At 38.5% G+C, this 18814-nt stretch overlaps 1 protein-coding gene across 1 annotated transcript; it reads right to left on the bottom strand.

The window, feature by feature from the left end:
• Positions 1-5643: 5643 nt before the first annotated feature.
• CCL20 (C-C motif chemokine ligand 20) lies at positions 5644-8399 on the bottom strand (the record flags this gene model as incomplete). Its single annotated transcript, XM_081050793.1, has 4 exons — positions 5644-5665; positions 6323-6400; positions 7071-7185; positions 8321-8399. The coding sequence occupies 4 exons, from the start codon at positions 8397-8399 to the stop codon at positions 5644-5646; spliced, it is 294 nt and encodes a 97-aa protein (XP_080906919.1).
• Positions 8400-18814: the final 10415 nt, after the last annotated feature.

Genomic DNA, 18814 nt, shown 5'->3' with positions numbered 1-18814 from the left:
GAGACAGAAGAGAGAGCGTGCTGCCTCTCCCACTCTTGAGGATGGGATGTGAGGACACAATGCCAGACACCCTTTTCATTTGTCAGGTAAGAATCGCGTGTGTCAGCTTCTGCCTTGAGATGTGAATAAATTGCTGCCAGACAATTCAGGTGAGAAGGGACATTCATTAATTAAGTTTTGCCAGGCCTATTCCACTCCACAAACCAGTTCTATCCCAATAGCAGGGCTAGGACGGACCTGAGAAAAACGTCTGTGGCAGAAGAATGCACATAGGGAACTGAACATCTTGTGCAAAAATGTGGTTCTATGAACCATGTTACGAATGAGTTTCTGAATACCTGTGCAAAATCCCAAAGGACTCAAGTCCAGTGTCCATTTGCTCTTTAGGGCCCGTGTATTCGTCAACCAGGACTGCCAGAACCAACACCACAGGCTGGGGTCTTACACAATTAATTTTCTCACAGTTCTGGAGGCTGAACGTCCAAGATCGAGGGGTCAGTAAGGTTGGTTTCTTCTGAGGTTTCTTCTTCTCTCCTTGGTGTGTGGACGGCCATTTTCTCCCTGGGTCTTCACATAGTTTTCCCCTGGGCCTTAGGCTTCTTCTTCCCATAAGGACAGCAGGCATGTTGGATTAGGGCCCACCCTCATGACTTCATTTAACCTTAATTTCCTCCTTAAATACCCTGTCTCCACAGACAGTCACATTTTGAGGGAATGGGGGTTAGGACTTCCACATATAAATTTTGAGGAGATGACACAGTTCCGCCTATAACAGACCCTTAGTCTTTGGATCCTGTACTTACCTGCATCAACCTCTAGATTTCATGACTCAAGAATCCAGTAATTCTTGTCTTCCCTAGATTTAGGCTCATTCTGCCCTGAGTCTGAATGAATCTGAATCCAGCACTTTCCTCATGACCTGAAATTTAGGTGGATTTAAACATATTATATTCCTGATAAGATTATTGATATTCAAGTGAAGGAGGAGGGAAGCAGAGAAAAGAAAAGTGAAAAAAAGGTTTTCCATGCTAGCTTTTTAACCTTGTGCCCATTTACTCTTAAAAAAAAAATGCTTTGATTCTAATGATTAAAAGAATGAGGACCATGTGGTACCAGGCTCGAGCATGGACAGCATTTTCTGTAACTACATTATTGTAGTAGATTTGTTCATAAACATTATTTATCTGTGTCAACTGAATCAGAGACGTAGAAAGAAAATAACTTGTAAAATCACCAAACTCTATGGATATTAAAAAAAAAAAATGTTGCTGTGTGCTAATTAAATCACCAAATCACAGACAGAAGTAAGTTTTTCTAACTTGGGTTAGCTCTCTATCAGATGCGAGAGCTGATGGAAAAGTCAATCCAGTGAAGAATAGTTTACCATCTTCAGGATTCCAATTCATGACCAACACTTCAGTCAGAGTAAACCAAGACCTAGTCCTCCACAGACCTCACTTTATCGCAGAAAAATAAGACCACACTCCTTGGCAAGTTTGACCACACTTGTCTTTCTTATCTGATCTAGGCTCCTTTCTCAGCCAAGGGGAAGACATCAGCATCGTTTCTGAAAGAGAATAAATAGTTACAGTCCCTTCACAGATATGGAGAAGTTCTCCATCCCCACCCCAGCCCCAATCTCTGTCCTTTTACCTGACTTGATTTTTCTTTCACATTATACATTGCTTTGGTGAACTGTTCATTTCTGTCTCTTCTTCTATAAGTCACGTGAAAGCATTTCTCTGCAGTCATCAGAACCGTGCCTGACACCTATGAGGAGCTCAGTATCTGGGGATTGAATAAGTAGTGGGTAGCAACATAACTTTTATTCAATAAACTGTGATGTAACAGGAAAGAAAAGCACAACAATGTGATGTGAGTCTGGAACTGCTAGGAAGAAGATAAGCACATCACAAATGAAGCTCATTCCTTAAAAGAAACAAACTGCTTAAGTTTTTTGATACCAAAAAAAAAAAAAGTCTAAAATGTTCTGTATTCGAACCGTTTGATGTCTCCTAAAACAGCAGCGCATACAGATGACCATGAAGATGACAAAGAACCAGCCAAAGAGCCAACATGAAGGAGCATCAGACACCAGAGCTGCTGCTGGCTTCGTTGACACAGAAGCACCTCTCTGCCAGATGCCTATTTGAGACTTTGAGACCAACTAATTCCACCATATCTGTAAAGTCTGCATAACCTTCGGTAAATTCCTTAATTCCCTTGACCCTCCGTTTCTCTATTCACACAGTGGCATAGAAATAGACCTACCTTGTATTTAAATGAGATAATACATTAGTGGTCTTACACAGAGTGCTTAATAATCTAGATACTACAAATGACATGATTACCACGCAAACCCAAACCCTGGCATTCATTGGTCCTTTTTCATACTTCTCATGCTGCCATCCCAATACTGCCATATGCCTCCAAGTCATCTTCATGACGTCCTGTGCTGGCAACGCTTCCCACTTCTTCTACCTTCCACTCCCCTGTCTCCTTTCCTCCGTTGAAACCTGAGTCTATGGCCAGAACATCACTTCCCGTATGGTCTTCGTAAGACAACCACAGGGCCGGGAGCAGGTAGAGACCAGCCTTCTTTTGCTTCCTTGATGGCACGTCTCCTTTCCATATGAGCATCTACTTTCCCTCCCTCCAGTTGTGAATTCAAGGTCTTGGTCAGTCCTTCACTTTCCTTGAAGACTTTGGCACAGGTTTAGTGTCCCCTTTCACTCCTATAGCTGGCATCGGTTTAGGCAAATTTATACCTGTGGGGCACAGCGCCACTTATAAAGTGGTCTTGTCCCCTTCCCCAGTCAAGCTTCAGCAGCCAAGCCTCTATTTCTAAGTAGGAGTAGGGGACATGCTAAGTGACACCACAGAAATGCAATTAACAAAACCCAGAAGGTGGAAAACTTCAGAACAAATATCCTAGTTTGTCCAAAACATAAATTGCAAAGGAAAAAGAGAACGGGTGGGGATAATGGTAAAAAAAAACATAGATTATAGGTAAAAAGAAACAAACAAATGCAGTACATGGACTTTGGATCTTCATTCAAACAAATCAACTGCCAAAAAAAACAAATAAAAACAAACATTTTTTGAAACACACAGGGAAATTCGAACATTGGTTGGATATTTGACGATATTAAGAATTCAGTGACCTCTTAATCTATGGTAATGAAATTGTTCTTGTGTTTTAAAAACCCCTGTATTAAATATATGTATATGTATTGAATCTGATGCCCATGCACTTGACACTGGGCTGTTTTCCTTGTGGTTAATAAGTTGGTATTCTGGCCTAGAAATTTCAGTCTCCAGAAATTCAGCTAATAGTCATTAGTACTCCTCGTCCCAAAAGATTCAGACACCTTCAGAGCACTAACAAAACGTGCTCCTTTTCTGGCTCTGCCAGGCTCACCTGTTGAGGCCTCTCTGTAGTCAATGGCCCTCTTTGGCAGAGTTGTTACCAGAGAGGGTGGCCGGTGCGGGTGGGGAGGAGGGTAGTCTAAGATGATCCTCAGGAATCCCAAACCCATCTCCTTTGCACCTTTCTTTTGCCGTGGTTTAACTGAAGGTCACCACTTGTCGCTTTGCTCATTGTAGCTCTCCCTGGTAACCTCTGCTTCCATCTTCCATCCCACCTCCTGTTCTTCCTGCTTTGATTTTTTTCTTTTAATAGTTCCCAGTATTTCCACGTTCAAGTTCAAACCACTATACTTGGTTGAGGTAACAGTTTTGTTTAATCTTTAACGACTCCTCCCTCACCCCCGCTCTTTGTATAAGTTCTGCTTCATCCAGTGTTGCTCAATCGATGGCATGACTGACATTTTGGGTGGGATAGTTTTTTACTGTGCAAGACTATCCTGTACATTCTAATAGGGTTTAGCATCCCTGTCTCCTGTCCACTGAATGCCTGTAGTATCCCACCTTCAGACACCGTGACAAAAAAAATATGCCCGTAGATATTTCCAAACACCCCTTGCTGCCCCTTTTCAACTGGGTGGCCCCACTGGCCCCTCACACTTCAGCTCAAGTATTAGGATAAACTACATACAACTGGCATCTTCATAGTTCAAGAACTATGGTTCAACCAAATATCTTTCTCTTCTGGAAGCTTTCACAACTGATGCCTTATTGCACCCTGTGACTTTCTTTATTCCAGTGCTAACCACCACCTGTTGTACTACCTGGTTGACTTGTCATCTCCTCCCTCTCACCACACTGCTCAGCCCTAATTACACAGGAGCCAAGACAAAGTCCTCCCTTTATCTCGGTATCTCAAGCTTCACCTGGCTCGGTAGCCGCCATATGATAGTACGACAGCCTTGTTTGATGAATAAACAAGCAGGATATGGAGCATACTTTCCCTGATGAGTCAATGTTATTATTAGTCCTGAGCACAGAGGTACCTTGAGGGCTTATGAGTCACTTACATTTTGACTTTCCACAAATGACCCATCACTGCCCTGCTTTATGGATTGTGTGTTGATCTGCGTCATTTCATCAGCATGTCTGCCTCTCGTGCTCTTTCCAGTGGCTTCGGGAATCTGAGGCAGACTGTCCCAAGCGCTGTCAAGGCCCTGTGTGAACTTTGGTACGTGAAGGTTGTGACAGTGACTACACTAACTGGGTTCTTTTGCCTGGCTTCTTTCTGGGTTCTCGCAAGGTGTCACACATTTGAAATCTCCCCTCTGGTTAGTGAGGCTCTCCAGTTCTAAGAACATACTGCACAGTCACTTTCTTATATGGAAACAGCTGAGATGACTCAGCAGAACTTTTGACGTAATGTTCCTGGGCTGAGACGCCCATTCCTGATCCCTGGCTGGTGACAAAATGACAGACTAAGTAATTTCTCAAGGCGTTTTTGAGATGATGGGTGCAACTTTTTTTTTAAAAGTTTTATATCAATAAACACTGAGCTATGGATCTCAGCTATAGTTATCTTTCTAAATTTTGGGTTGGATGACTTTGGATAACATTATGCTTTCCATTATGATTCATATAGAATGAAGGCCAGGACTATGAGGGATAGAGATAAAGGGCACAGCTAGAAGAATACAATTTTGGAAGTAAATGGTGAATACAATTTTTCAGAAAATGTTTATATTTCCTATATCTTTATTTTTAATATACATCTTAAATGCTATATACTTCCATCAACAAACAATTTTTGGTTCTTTACTTTCAATATTTATTTTCATCATCATTTTTCTCTTTTACAGGTAATTATAACAATTTAGGAAACAAAAATATATAAACAGAAGAATGTTAAATAGTTTTCTTAAAAAGAGCTGCTGCTTGCAAAAAAAGTCTATATAATCTTATTTCTCCAAACAAAATTTTATACCATATATTAAACCAAATAGCTTATGGGAAATTAGTATTAAATAGCAAAACACATACATACAAAAAACCCACATATATAAATAACAACAAAAAATAGAGCTTGACTGTAATACAATGCTTAACAAAGCAAACTATGATGCAATATGAATCAACTTCATTCATTGGACAAGTCCAACGAGGCACAAATCAGGTAAGTGCTAAACCCGAAAAGATGCGCAAGTAAAACCACCAACTCCAGCTAGCTTCCTTTTGTTCTTGGGCTGTGTCCAATTCCATTCCAGAGACCATCAGTCTTCATATCTTCTTTGCTCTGACGCTGTAAAGAGAAGAAGAAACAAATAAGCAAAAACAGGGTGACTGGCTGGCGGGAATGGCTTTGGTACCTAAAGACTATGTATCAATCCCTAATCTTATCTCAGGAGGCAAAGCAGCTCCGAACCCATATGAGGAAATCCAGGTTCAGAGAGGAAGAGCCTTGCCCAGCATAATTCAGTTAGCTAGTGACAGAAACAGGACATGAACATTGATGTTGTGTCTTCAAATGCTGTGTCTATGGCCTGGTGTCAGGTGACTTCTGTCCATCGATAAGAAGTTACTCTCTATCATCATCTATGTAAATCAAACCATTGATCTCTTTTTTAACTGTTTATTTTTCAGTTTTTAACAAGTGTGAGGTAATCTGTAAATTATATAAAAAGGAGGCATTTTGCAACAAGAATCAAACAGCTAGTGACTATTAAATGCATTGGGGAACCTAATCCATTATGCAAAGAAATCATTAAATTAAAAAATATATATATATAAGTGGGAAAAAATGAATTTTTGATGTTCCAACTAAAATTTCCCTTTTAAAAATTCCACAGTGCTTAGGCTAAAGAATTCCAGCAGGGCAAAAATCCACCACTCTGCACTCGGCACTCTGCTCTAACCACCGTTTTTGGAGAGAGGCTAATGGATGGTGAGTGCTCATTACCTGAGTATGCGCAAAACTTGTTTCACCCATTTCTTCTTTGGATCCGCACACACAGCTAATTTTCTCCTTGTGTGAAAGCTGAAAAATCAGAAAATTTGATTTGAGTTTAGAAAGCTTTTTTTTAATTTTTATTAAATTTATTGGGGTGACAATTGTTAGTAAATTTACATAGATTTCAGGTGTACAATTCTGTGAGTTTAGAAAGCTTTTAAATGGCTTTTTCACAGAACATGCAATGGAAATTTCACATTCCAATTGATTATTCAACATATTAAACATCTCATTTATTTTAGAGGTGAAACAAAATGTTAAAAAAAAAAAAAAAAAAGAAGAAGAAAGAAAAAAGATTGTTCCAAAGTATAATGTCCTATGAAAATCAAGAATATTATATGTGGCAGTACAGTTACTCAGAGTTTTTATTTATAGCCTCAACCATTTTCTAGTAGAAGATACTCATTTTAAAGTTTATGTTTTCCATATTTTCCTGAGAGCATTTTAGTGGCCTATATGTTTACCTTAGAAAGTGACTTTTGCCCTCAACCATGTTCCTTTTTAAAAAAAATTACACTTTTGCCTCATTCCAGTCCTATTTAAAGAGAGCTTTGAAGTAGCTATGCACTAATAAAACAAAACTATCTCTGCCACATTAGTTATTTCTGAATGAAACTCAAAAAAGGCAAAAACTTTTTATACCTAACATTCCTATGTCCTCCTGATACAACTGAATTAAATTCAATCAATAACTTACATGATTGCATTGATGTCACAAGCTTCATTGGCCCGCTGCTCTGTGTAGTTCACAATCAATATGGGGTGAAGGGCGTGATCTCTATATCCAAGGCAGCAGTCAAAGTTGCTTGCTGCTAAAAAGAAAGACGTATTGAGTCCACCTGAATGAACTATTCTGTAATAGGTATTATGAAACTACTTGAAGTTGTGGAAAACCTAGAATCTGATTTATATGGTAAATAAACTATTTAGAGGCAGTGTTTCAATGTCTTTGAAACCCAATTTAACATAGTTTCCAGTTCTCTTAAAAAAAAGTAGTTTGTGTGGGGGAAAATTTTGGTTCAATAATATGGTTTAAAAGCATGTGACTTCTCATAAAAGGAATATCTTTAGTAAGAAACACAAACTGGCTTTTATTCCAGTTCACTATAATCACTCAAGAATATGAGTACTTCCCACTTGAAGAATCTATTATAGAGAATTTTGCAAATTCAGAAAATGAATAAATTAGCAGATTTTCATCTATTATCTGGCTACTGAGTATGGAAAGGAGAAGAAAGACAAGAAGTTACAAAGGAAAATGTGATTTATAAAAACTTTTTATAGGAGCTACAACTAAAGCATTTTGAAATTGTAATATTAGTTAATGAGAATTTTAATTTTGTTCACCAAAGGTCAGCACGTGCATTTTTAGGAATGCACCTATTGCTAAAAGTGATGCATTCTTATAGCAATAAAACAATTCTTGGACAGTCCTCCAAGTTAAATTATAACCTGCTATAAGGTAAGGGATAAATGTTATCACAAAGTTGGCAGGTGATGTGGGAGGCCTTCCATGGATGAAGAAGGCAGGCGTCATAACCCATCCCCAGAAGAATGAATTTTGAACTTTACTCAAACTACGTATTTGGGAAGTGAGAAAGTTAGGGAAATGAGAGTGTCCCTTACATTTCAGAATAGCCCCATTCACTGATAATGTTACCCAATTTACATGACTCCCAGAAATAGCACTTTGGCCCTATTCTGGACTTCAGGGGTCTCTATGAGCCTCCCCCCACCAAATCTGTTATTGAAAGCAGAGGGGAAAGCCTGATCAGCAACAGTAACCTTTCCATCTTTCACTCACCAATGAGCTGACAACTCCCACTAAGCCCTTTTGAAGACTTTCTAATAGGCTTCCATCCTTTAGGGACCCCCAGATGAGCTCAAGGCTTAGAGAAAAGTGGAAATAGATCTTCCTTCTGTGCTAGCAGAAAGAATGACACTTACCTTCTGACTTGCTGCAGAGGTGGAGCAGTAGTGCTGACATCAAAGCAGCCAGGAGCAAACTCTTGCTAGTGCTCATCATTTTCAGTTCAAAGAATAGATCTGCTCAGTGCTGGGTACCCAGTGCTCGGGAGTGCTGCTGTGTTCGGATAGCAGCCTGGGTCTACAGTGGCTCTTCTTATAGCAAATATTGGGAATGTACACAGAAGGCGTGTTCTCGCATGGGGTTTTCCCCATTAATGGACCTGCCCCATCATGTCGTCACAAAGAAAAGCCACAGGGAAAACTTCCTGCCTTTCCCTAAGGTTGAGGAGGTGCAAAGGTCAGGATGAGGGAGGGGGTAAGAAGGGGGAAATCCTGTTAAATCCTTAAAGGTTTCCATCCAGTTATAACTTAATCTCTTGTCTCTGAAAAGAGAGGACAAGGATTAACAATAATACAAAGGTCAACCCCACACAGGAACATTCCAGAACTCCTATTGTTACACTCTATTTGCTTTCCAATGGCAATGGGAGAAGAGGAGGAGGATGGAGGATGCCAGGCATACTACTCAGAACCATTTATAATTGCATAGTTGCTACTCAGCTGTCACAAAAGACCTTGAATTTCTAGACTACATTTTAAAGCAAGTAACATAACAATGCTCTAGTAGAGTCCCCAATTTTAGTGGAAAATACCATCCCCTAAGTGAGTAGCAAGCCTCGGCTTCATCTTGATTTCATGTCAACTCTTCTAAGAATCGGCTACATTTACATGACACTAATCAATAGCCCAGAAAGTAATCCCCACCTGCCCTTAACAATTCATGCTAGTGTAGTTATGTAACTCAATACAAAGCCTCAGAGGGATCAAAAAGGAGAAGAAAGAAGACTATCAGCAGTGATTATTTAACAAAACAAATGTTAAATAATAATGTAATAAGGACTGCCCACTAGGGAGAATATCATTCTATGCTAGGGATTGGGACTGTAGGATAAGTGGACTATGAAAAAATAGCACAAGAGAGTTTTGGGAGGTGATGGATTATTTTCTATCCTACTACAGACATGGTTACACATATCACAAAACTGTACATCAAAAGAAAAACTGAATTGTATTATATGATCATTTAAAAAATGAAGTTTAAAAACGTTGACATCATTTTTAAAAAGAACTGTTCATTAAACACAAATGGATCCAAAAAGATATACCGTGCAAGCAGTAAACAGAGAACTGGAGTTACTTTGCCTATATCTGATAAAATAAACTCAATACAAAAATTTTACTAGAAATAAAGAGGAAGTTCCATAATGAAAAAGAATCAATCCATCAGGAAGATATAAAATTATGACCATATAGGGGCCGGTTGGCTCAGTTGGTTAGAGTGCAGTGCCAGAGTGCTCATAATACACAGGTCGCCAATTCGATTCCCACACAGGCCAGTGAGTTTTACCTGTCACAACTAGATTGAAAACAACGACTTGACTTGGAGCTGATGGGTCCTGGAAAAACACACGGTTCCCCAATATTCCCCAATAAAAATTTTAAAAAATATATGACCATACATACACTAACAACAGCACCTCAAAATACATTAAGCAAAAACTGACAGAATTGAAGGGAGGAATAGACAATTCAACAGTAAAAGTTGAATACTTCAATACCATGTTTTCAATAATGAGTAGAAAAACTAGACAGAAGATCCACAAGAAAATAGAACAGTTGAGCAACACTGTAAACCAACTAGACCTAAGAGACATCTATAGAACATGCCACCAAACAACAACAAAACAGGCGTTCTCAAGTGCATATAGAACATTCTCCAAGACAAATTACACATACTAGGTCATAGAACAAGTCTTAATAAATTGAAAAGGATTGGAATCATACAAAGTATGTTTTCAACCCGTAATAAAATTAAACTAGAATTCAATAATGGAAGAAAATTTGGGGAATTCACAAATATGTGGATAGTAAACAACATGTTACTAAATAAGCAATATGTCAAAGAAGAAATTAATTTTTTAAAAAAGGAGAAAATATTTTGAGATAAATGAAAATAAAAACAAAGCACACCAAAACTTATGTGATGCAGTGAAAGCACTACTCAGAGGGAAATTTATAGCAAAAGTAAAGGGAATAACAAAGCAATGAAAGAAATCCAAGGAACCAAAAGCTGGTTCTTTGGAAAGATCAACAAAATTAACAAGCTTTAACTAGGCGAACCAAAAAAATAAGGGGGGAAGGCAGGTAGAATAATGGAGAGAAGACAAATTGCTAATCTTGGGAATAAAAAAGGGGACATCACTACCAACTTTAAGAAATAAAAAGGACTAAAAAAAATACTATCAACAACTATATGCCAATAAATTAGATAATATGGATGCAAGGGACAAATTACTAGAAAGGCACAAATTACTGAAGCTGACTCAAGTAGATATAAAATGTTTGAATAGCTCCATAACAAGATATCAAATTGATAACTAAAAATGTTTCCACAAAGACCTGGATGGCTTCACTGGTAAATTTTACCAATCATTCAAAGACAAATTAAAATCAATTTTTCATGAACTTTTCAAAAATGTAACAGAGGAGGAAACAATTTCTAACTCATTCCATGAGGACAGTATTGCACTAATATCAAAATAAGAAGAAAACATCAAATTTAAAAAAAACTGCAGACCAATAGCCTTAACACAAAAATCCTCAACAGGATACTAGTAAACTGTATCCAGCAACATAAAAAGAATGCACCATAACCATGTGGGATTTACAAACTCAGCATACAATACACAATATTAACAGAATTAAAAACAAAGATCATATGAAAAACATTTAACAAAATCCAACATCCCATCATAATAAAAACACCCAACAAACTAGGAATAGTAGAGAACTTCCTTAACCAGATAAAGATCACCTGTGGAAATCCCACAGCTAGCACTACATTCAGTGTTGAGAGACTGAATGCTTTCCCCTTGAGATCAAGATCACTTCAGGGATGTCTTCTCTCACCACTTCTATTCAATATTGTACCAGAGGTTCTAGCCAGGAAACTTAGGCAAGAAGAGCAGGGAGGGAGGGGGGAAGGACCCAGGCTGGAAAGGAAGTAGTAACTATCTTAATTTGCAGCTGACATGATCTTGCCTGTAGAAAATCCTAAGAAATCCACTAAAAAAACTATTACAACTAGTAAGTTCAACAAGATTGCAAAATTCAAGATCAATATACAAAAATCAATTGTATTTCTATACAGTATCAATAAACAACTTGAAACCAAAATGAAGAGAACAATTACTTTTACAATAATATCAAAAACAATAAAATACTTAGGTATAAATTTAACAGAATAAATGAGAAAGGTAACTGAAAGCAATAAAACATTGTTAAAGAAATTAAACAAGACTTCTAAATAAATAAGAAGACATTGAATGTCATGGATTAGAAGATTTAACATTGTTAAAATGACAATACTCCCCAAAATGATCTACAAATTCAACACAATTCCTATCAAAATCCCAGCAGCTTCTTTGCAGAAATGGAAAATCAATATTCAAATTCATGCAGAATTACAAGGGATCCCAAATAGCCAAAGCAATCTTTAAATAGAAGAACAAAGACAAAGGACTTATATTTCCTGATTCCAAAACTTACTACAAAACTACAGTAATTAAGACATGTGGTACTGGCATAAGTGTCTACATATAGATAGATGGAACAGAATTGAAAGAGTCCAGATATGAACACCGATATCTATGGTCTACTGATCCATTCAATGGGGGAAAGAATAGTCTTTTCAACAAATGGTCATGGAACAATTGGATATCCACATGCAAAAGAGTAATGTCAAACCTCTACCTCACCCACATATAAAAATTAACTCAAAATGGATCACAGACCTAAATGTGAGAGCTAAAACTATGAAACTCTTAGAAGAAAACGTAGGAGTAAATCTTTATGACCTTGAATTGGGCAGTGGTTTTTCAGATACAACACCAAAAGTTCAAGCAACAAAATAAAAATAAATAAATAAACTAGACTATATAGAATCTATAAACTTTTGTGTTTTTCAAGGATACTATTTTAAAAAATGTAAAACAAGAATCCACAAAAAGGTAGACAATATTTGCAAATCATATATCTGATAAGGGACTTAAAATTGTATCCAGAAATCATGAAAAACTCTTGCAACTCAATAATAAAAAGATAAGTAACCCATTTAAAAATTGATAAAACATCTGAATACACATTTTTGCACACATATATACATGGCGAACAAGCACATGAGAAGATGCTCTATACATTTAGTCATTAGGAGAATGCAAATCAAAACCACAATGACATACCACTTCACACCCACAAGAATGACTATAATCTGAAGGACAGATAATAAGTGTTGGCAATGATATGGAGAAACAGTAACCCTCATATATTGTTGATGATGAAACATGATACAATCACTTTGAAAAACAGTTTGACAGTTTCTCAAGAATTACCCCATGACAAAGCAATTCCACTCCTGGCTATACATCTGAGAGACATAATAATGTATATCCACAAAAAACGTGCATATGAATGTTTGGGGCAGCACCATTTATAATAGCCAAAAAGAGGAAATAATCCCAATGTCATAAACTGATGAACAGATACATAAGATGTGGTAAATTGGTACAATGGAATAGTATTTGACAATAAGGATGAAGAACTGATGAATATTACAGCGTGGATGAGCCTTGAAAACATCATGCTAAGTGAAAAAAACAAAAGCACAAAAAGCCACATGGTATATATTACATTTATATGAAATGTTCTAAACTAGCAAACCTATAGAGACAGGAAGTAGAATACTGATTGTCTAGGTTAGGGTAAAGGGAGGGGGTTGGAAAGTGACAGCTATTGGCTATGTGGTTTCTTTTTTAATTCTTATCTAAAACTAGATAGTGATGGTGTTTGCATAACCATGTGACTACCCTAAAGCACACTGAATTATGTACTTTAACAGGGTGAATTTTATGGTATATGAATTTATAATTCAATAAAGTTCATAACAACAACAAAAATTCTTTACCTATCTACATCTAGCACTCACTCCAGCCCACAAACCCTCTTTCTTTCTTTATGACTACTCTCGGCTGCTTGCATTCTGTATTCATTTCTCCTTCTTCCTCCATTCCTGTTGTCTGTCCTGTTCTCCTCTGTGTAGAGCATATAAAATACATTACATTATGTGAAATTGAGGTTTGCAGAACAAGTTGTTTACTAGTAGGGTCGCAAGCTAGGAATATGGCCACACGTGTGAGACTGATAAAAGTGAAGTGAAAAACATGTTTTTGTGTGAAACTGAGCATAACAAAATTGAGTGATAAACACCTTCACCAAAACAACTTCTGGTTCTCACCTAAGAAGTAAACAAGTCCAAGAGAAAGAGGATAAATGTAGAACTCCAGAGCCATGCCGTGAGTTGTCTGACTGGGCACTCCAGCTAAGACCCTCTGTGAGGTGCAAGCTGCGATACTCTGGGACTCTCCGAAGTTCTTCCGTGCAAAACCAGGTCGCCTCAGACCCATCGTGGGCCCAGTCGTCTCTCCCGGACCAGGCACCTTCTCCATCCTGATTGACCCTGGGACTTGCTTCGTTATTAAATTCTATTCTATTCTGTATAACCTTCTGTGCTTACCAGAGCATTGGACTCTGGAGGAACATTTGTTCCCAAATAAAGCTGTGTTCCTCACTCTATCTGAACCTGTGTGCCAGGACTTTGTTCCCCATTCATGCCATGAATATCACGTAGGGACGTAGGGCCCTGCTGAGGGGTTAATGTCCCCTTGACTTTCAGGAAGAGACTGAAATGTGATGACTGCCCTTTCAGGCACTCGCAACACCCTCCCTTTTGCTCATCTTTTAATCACATCTCTCATCTCCTCTCCCTTTAATAACTATAAAAGAGAAGTAATTTTTGATACATTTTAGTATTGAGCCAAGGCTCTCTGGCTCAGTGAAGCATCATGAGGGAAAACACCATGGTAGAAAAGGTTCCACCTGTGGCTTCAGTTCCAACTTTAAATACACCCTACTCATCAATATGATACTTCCTAAAATTCTTACAGGGAGTAGGTCAGATCAATTTAAAAAAAAAATTATATTTATATATATATAGAACCCCAATAACCAATCTGATGATAAGAGGTGCTATTATCTCAGGGATGGAGCCCTGTACATTTCTGAGTGAGCCTTTGAATACACATTTGAGTTGATGACCAGAGAAATTGATAATATGGGAGCATTTGAGATCTTGCTCTCTGGCAAATGTCATCAGTTTGGCTCAAATAAACTCTTAGAAAAGTGTATTTTTGATTATGGGGACCAAAAAAAAAATGGCGGCGTGAGGTGAGCCTCTGTAACGCTCCCCTGGAATTTACAACGAATCGGACAACAATAACTCCACAAAGGACTCCTTGCACAGCAGACAGGCAAGACGAAGAGGCCGACTACTGAATTCACCTCCAGGTGGGTGAATCGCGCGAGCAGGGGAGGAGGGAGAGGAGAAGTGCGGAGACGGAGCCTCGCGGGCGCAGGACACAGACCTAGCTCAGTGCTCGGAGCCCGCTGCGCCCGGATCTTTCGCAGCTGCGGGAGGGGGAAGGACTCGGACTGCTAGGGCTCCGCTTACGGCCCACAGGGCTGAGGGGGCAGCATACAAAACCGCTGACCCAACGCTCGCTCACGGCAGAACTCGGAGCAAAGACTGAGGGAAGAGGGCTGAAATTGGTGGTTTAAGCCCTCACTGCCGAGCAGAGAACGGGAAGCCTTAGGCACGGAGACTAGCCGCCCCCTCCCTACCCTCCCAGAGCTCGCCCCGCCCCAACCTGCCCGGTGCTAGAAGCGATAAAGTAGCAGTGTCGGATCAAAGGACAGAATATTTGCTGCTCTGAGAACTGTGGACCACAGACACAGATTCGCAGCTCAACTAGTTCCGGCAAAGGGGAGGGAGCTGTGGAAGCAGGACTGGCTGTGGTGGTGGTCGCCGCCATTGCTCTGGGCCACCTCTCACAACTCACCCCGCCCCTGGCCCCACCTATCTGGGCGGATCCCTGCAGGAGTAAACAGAACTGCTGAAACAAACGGGCTCTGAATCTGGTGCAGAAAGAGCTTTGGAACTCCAAAAGCTCTTCCCATACCTATCAACCTGTTGCAGAAGACACTCCTGTAGATGTCTAGGAAGAGAAATAGTAAATCAGTGATTGCCATGAATAACCAAGGCAACAAGATAGCTCAGAAAGAAAGTGAAAAGTCTCCAGAAAAGAAACTTAGAGATATGGACCTTTGTGATTTAAATGACAGAGAATTCAAGATCGCAATTCTGAAAAAACTGAACGAGATGCAAGAAAACACAGAAAGGCAGTTTAGTGAACTCAGAAACACAATCAAAGAACACCATGAGCATTTTACAAAAGAGATTGAAATCTTGAAAAAGAACCAAATAGAATTTCTGGAGATTAAGAACTCAATAGAAGAAATTAACAATAAAATATCCAGCTTAGGTAGTAGAGTTGACCAGATGGAGGAAAGAATCAGTGACATCGAAGATAGGAACCTGGAATTTACACAGAGGGAAGAAGAAAGAGACTTGAGACTTAAAAGAAATGAAAGAACTCTACAAGAACTTTCTGACTCCATCAGAAAGAGCAATATAAGAATAATGGGTATACCAGAAGGAGAAGAAAGAGGGAAGGGAACAGAGAATATATTCAAACAAATCGTCGATGAGAACTTCCCAAACTTGTGGACAGAACTGGATCCTCGAATCCAAGAAGCAAATAGAACACCTAATTACCTCAATCCCAACAGGCCTTCACCAAGGCACATTGTATTGAAGCTGTCTAAAATCAATGATAAAGAAAGAATACTCAAGGCAGCCAGGGAAAAGAAGACGGTAACTTACAAAGGAAAGCCCATTAGATTATCATCAGATTTTTCAGCAGAAACTCTACAAGCTAGGAGGGAATGGAACCAAATTTTCAAACTATTGAAAGAGAGAAATCATGAGCCAAGAATAATATATCCAGCAAAGATCTCCTTTAGATATGAAGGAGGAATAAAGACCTTTCCAGACATCCAGAAGCTGAGGGAATTTTCTAATACACGACCTGCACTACAAGAAATACTAAAGGAGGCTATTAGACCACCATCAACAGGGACAACTTGTGGCAACCGAAACATAAAAAGGGGGAGCGTAAAGGCCTGAACTGGAATATGGGAATAGAGAAAGTAAGCGTACTGAAGAAACTGGAATACTCTAAATATCAAACTTTCTTTTACATAAACTCAAGGGTAACCACTCAAAAAACATCCAAATCTGAAATATATACTGTAATAAAAGAAGAAACAGAGGGAAACATCATAGAATACTACCACACAGAAATAACAGACAACAACAAAAAGGCAAAGAAACAATGGAGACACAGCCTTACCAGAAAACTAAAGACAGAATGACAGGAAATCCTCACATATCAATAATCACCCTAAATGTAAATGAACTCACCAATAAAGAGACACAGAGTAGCAGATTGGATCAAAAAACTAAACCCAACCATATGCTGCCTACAAGAGACACATCTCAGCTACAAGGACAAGCATAGACTGAAAGTGAAAGGGTGGAAATTGACACTCCAAGCAAATGGTACCCAGAAAAAATCAGGTGTAGCCATAATGATTTCCGATGAAACAGACTTCAGGGTGAAAAAGATAACAAGAGACAAAGATGGACATTTCATAATGGTAAAGGGGACTATACAACAAGAACACATAACAGTCATCAATATTTATGCCCCCAATCAGGGAGCACCGAAATATACCAAGCAACTACTAACAGAACTAAAGGGAGAAATTGACCAAAACACAATTATACTAGGGGACTTAAATACATCATTGACAGCTATGGATAGATCATCCAAACAGAAGATAAATAACGAAATCGCAGCCCTAAATGACACATTAGATGAATTGGACATAATTGACATATATAGAGCACTTCATCCTAAAACATCAGACTATACATTCTTTTCTAGTGTACATGGAACATTCTCAAGGATAGACCATATATTGGGACACAAAATCAGCCTCAGCAAATTTAAGAAGATTGAAATCATACCAAGCATATTCTCTGATCACAAAGCTTTGAAATTGGATATCAACTGCAAAAAGAAAGCAGGAAAAAACACAAATACATGGAGATTAAACAACATACTTTTAAAGAACGACTGGGTCAAAGAAGAAATTAGAGGAGAGCTCAAAAGATACATAGAAACAAATGACAATGAAAATACATCCTACCAAAATTTTTGGGATGCCGCGAAAGCAGTTTTAAGAGGGAAATTTATATCATTACAGGCCTATCTCAAGAAACAAGAAAAATCCCAAATAAATAACCTCATGTTACACCTTAAAAAACTAGAAAAAGAAGAACAAGCGAAACCCAAGGTCAGCAGAAGAAAGGAAATAACAAAAATCAGAGCAGAACTAAATGAAATAGAGAACAAAAAGACAATAGAAAAAATTAATGTGACAAAAAGCTGGTTCTTTGAAAAGATTAACAAAATCGACAAACCCTTGGCTAGACTCACTAAGATAAAAAGAGAGAAGACACTAATTAACAAAATCAGAAATGAAAAAGGGGAAGTTATCACGGACACCACAGAAATACAAAGGATTATCCAAGAATACTATGAAGGACTATATGCCACCAAATTTAATAACTTAGAAGAAATGGACAAGTTCTTAGAAACATATAGCCTTCCAAGGCTGAATCAGGAAGAACTGGAAAATCTTAACAGGCCGATCACCAGTAAGGAAATTGAATCAGTCATCAAAAACCTTCCCAAAATCAAAAGTCCTGGACCAGATGGCTTCACCAGTGAATTCTACCAAACCTTCAAAGAGGATCTAATACCAATCCTGCTCAAACTCTTCCAAAAAATTGAAGAAGAGTCAGTACTCCCTAACTCATTTTATGAGGCCAACATTACCCTGATACCAAAACCTGGTAAGGACAACACAAAAAAAGAAAACTACAGACCTATATCTCTGATGAATACAGATGCTAAAATCCTAAACAAAATTCTAGCAAGTCGAATACAACAATGCATTAAAAAGATTATTCATCACGACCAAGTGGGGTTCATCCCCGGGGCACAAGGATGGTTCAACATTCGCAAATCCATCAATGTGATACATCACATAAACAAAATAAAGGACAAAAATCATATGATTCTATCAATTGATGCAGAAAAAGCATTTGATAAGATACAACATCCATTTATGATTAAAACACTTACTAAAATTGGTATAGAAGGAAAATACCTCAACATAATAAAGGCCATATACGACAAGCCCTCAGCTAACCTCATAATTAATGGTGAAAAGCTGAAGCCCTTTGCTCTACGTTCAGGAACACGACAAGGTTGTCCCCTATCACCTCTGCTTTTCAACATAGTGTTGGAAGTCCTCGCCAGAGCTATC

The sequence above is a fragment of the Rhinolophus hipposideros genome (genome assembly GCF_964194185.1).
Source record: "Rhinolophus hipposideros genome assembly, chromosome: 6".
In the NCBI taxonomy this organism is placed as follows: Eukaryota; Metazoa; Chordata; class Mammalia; order Chiroptera; family Rhinolophidae; genus Rhinolophus; species Rhinolophus hipposideros.
The sequence above is the reverse complement of the archived record's forward strand: the minus strand, read 5'-3'. Positions and strand labels throughout refer to the sequence as shown.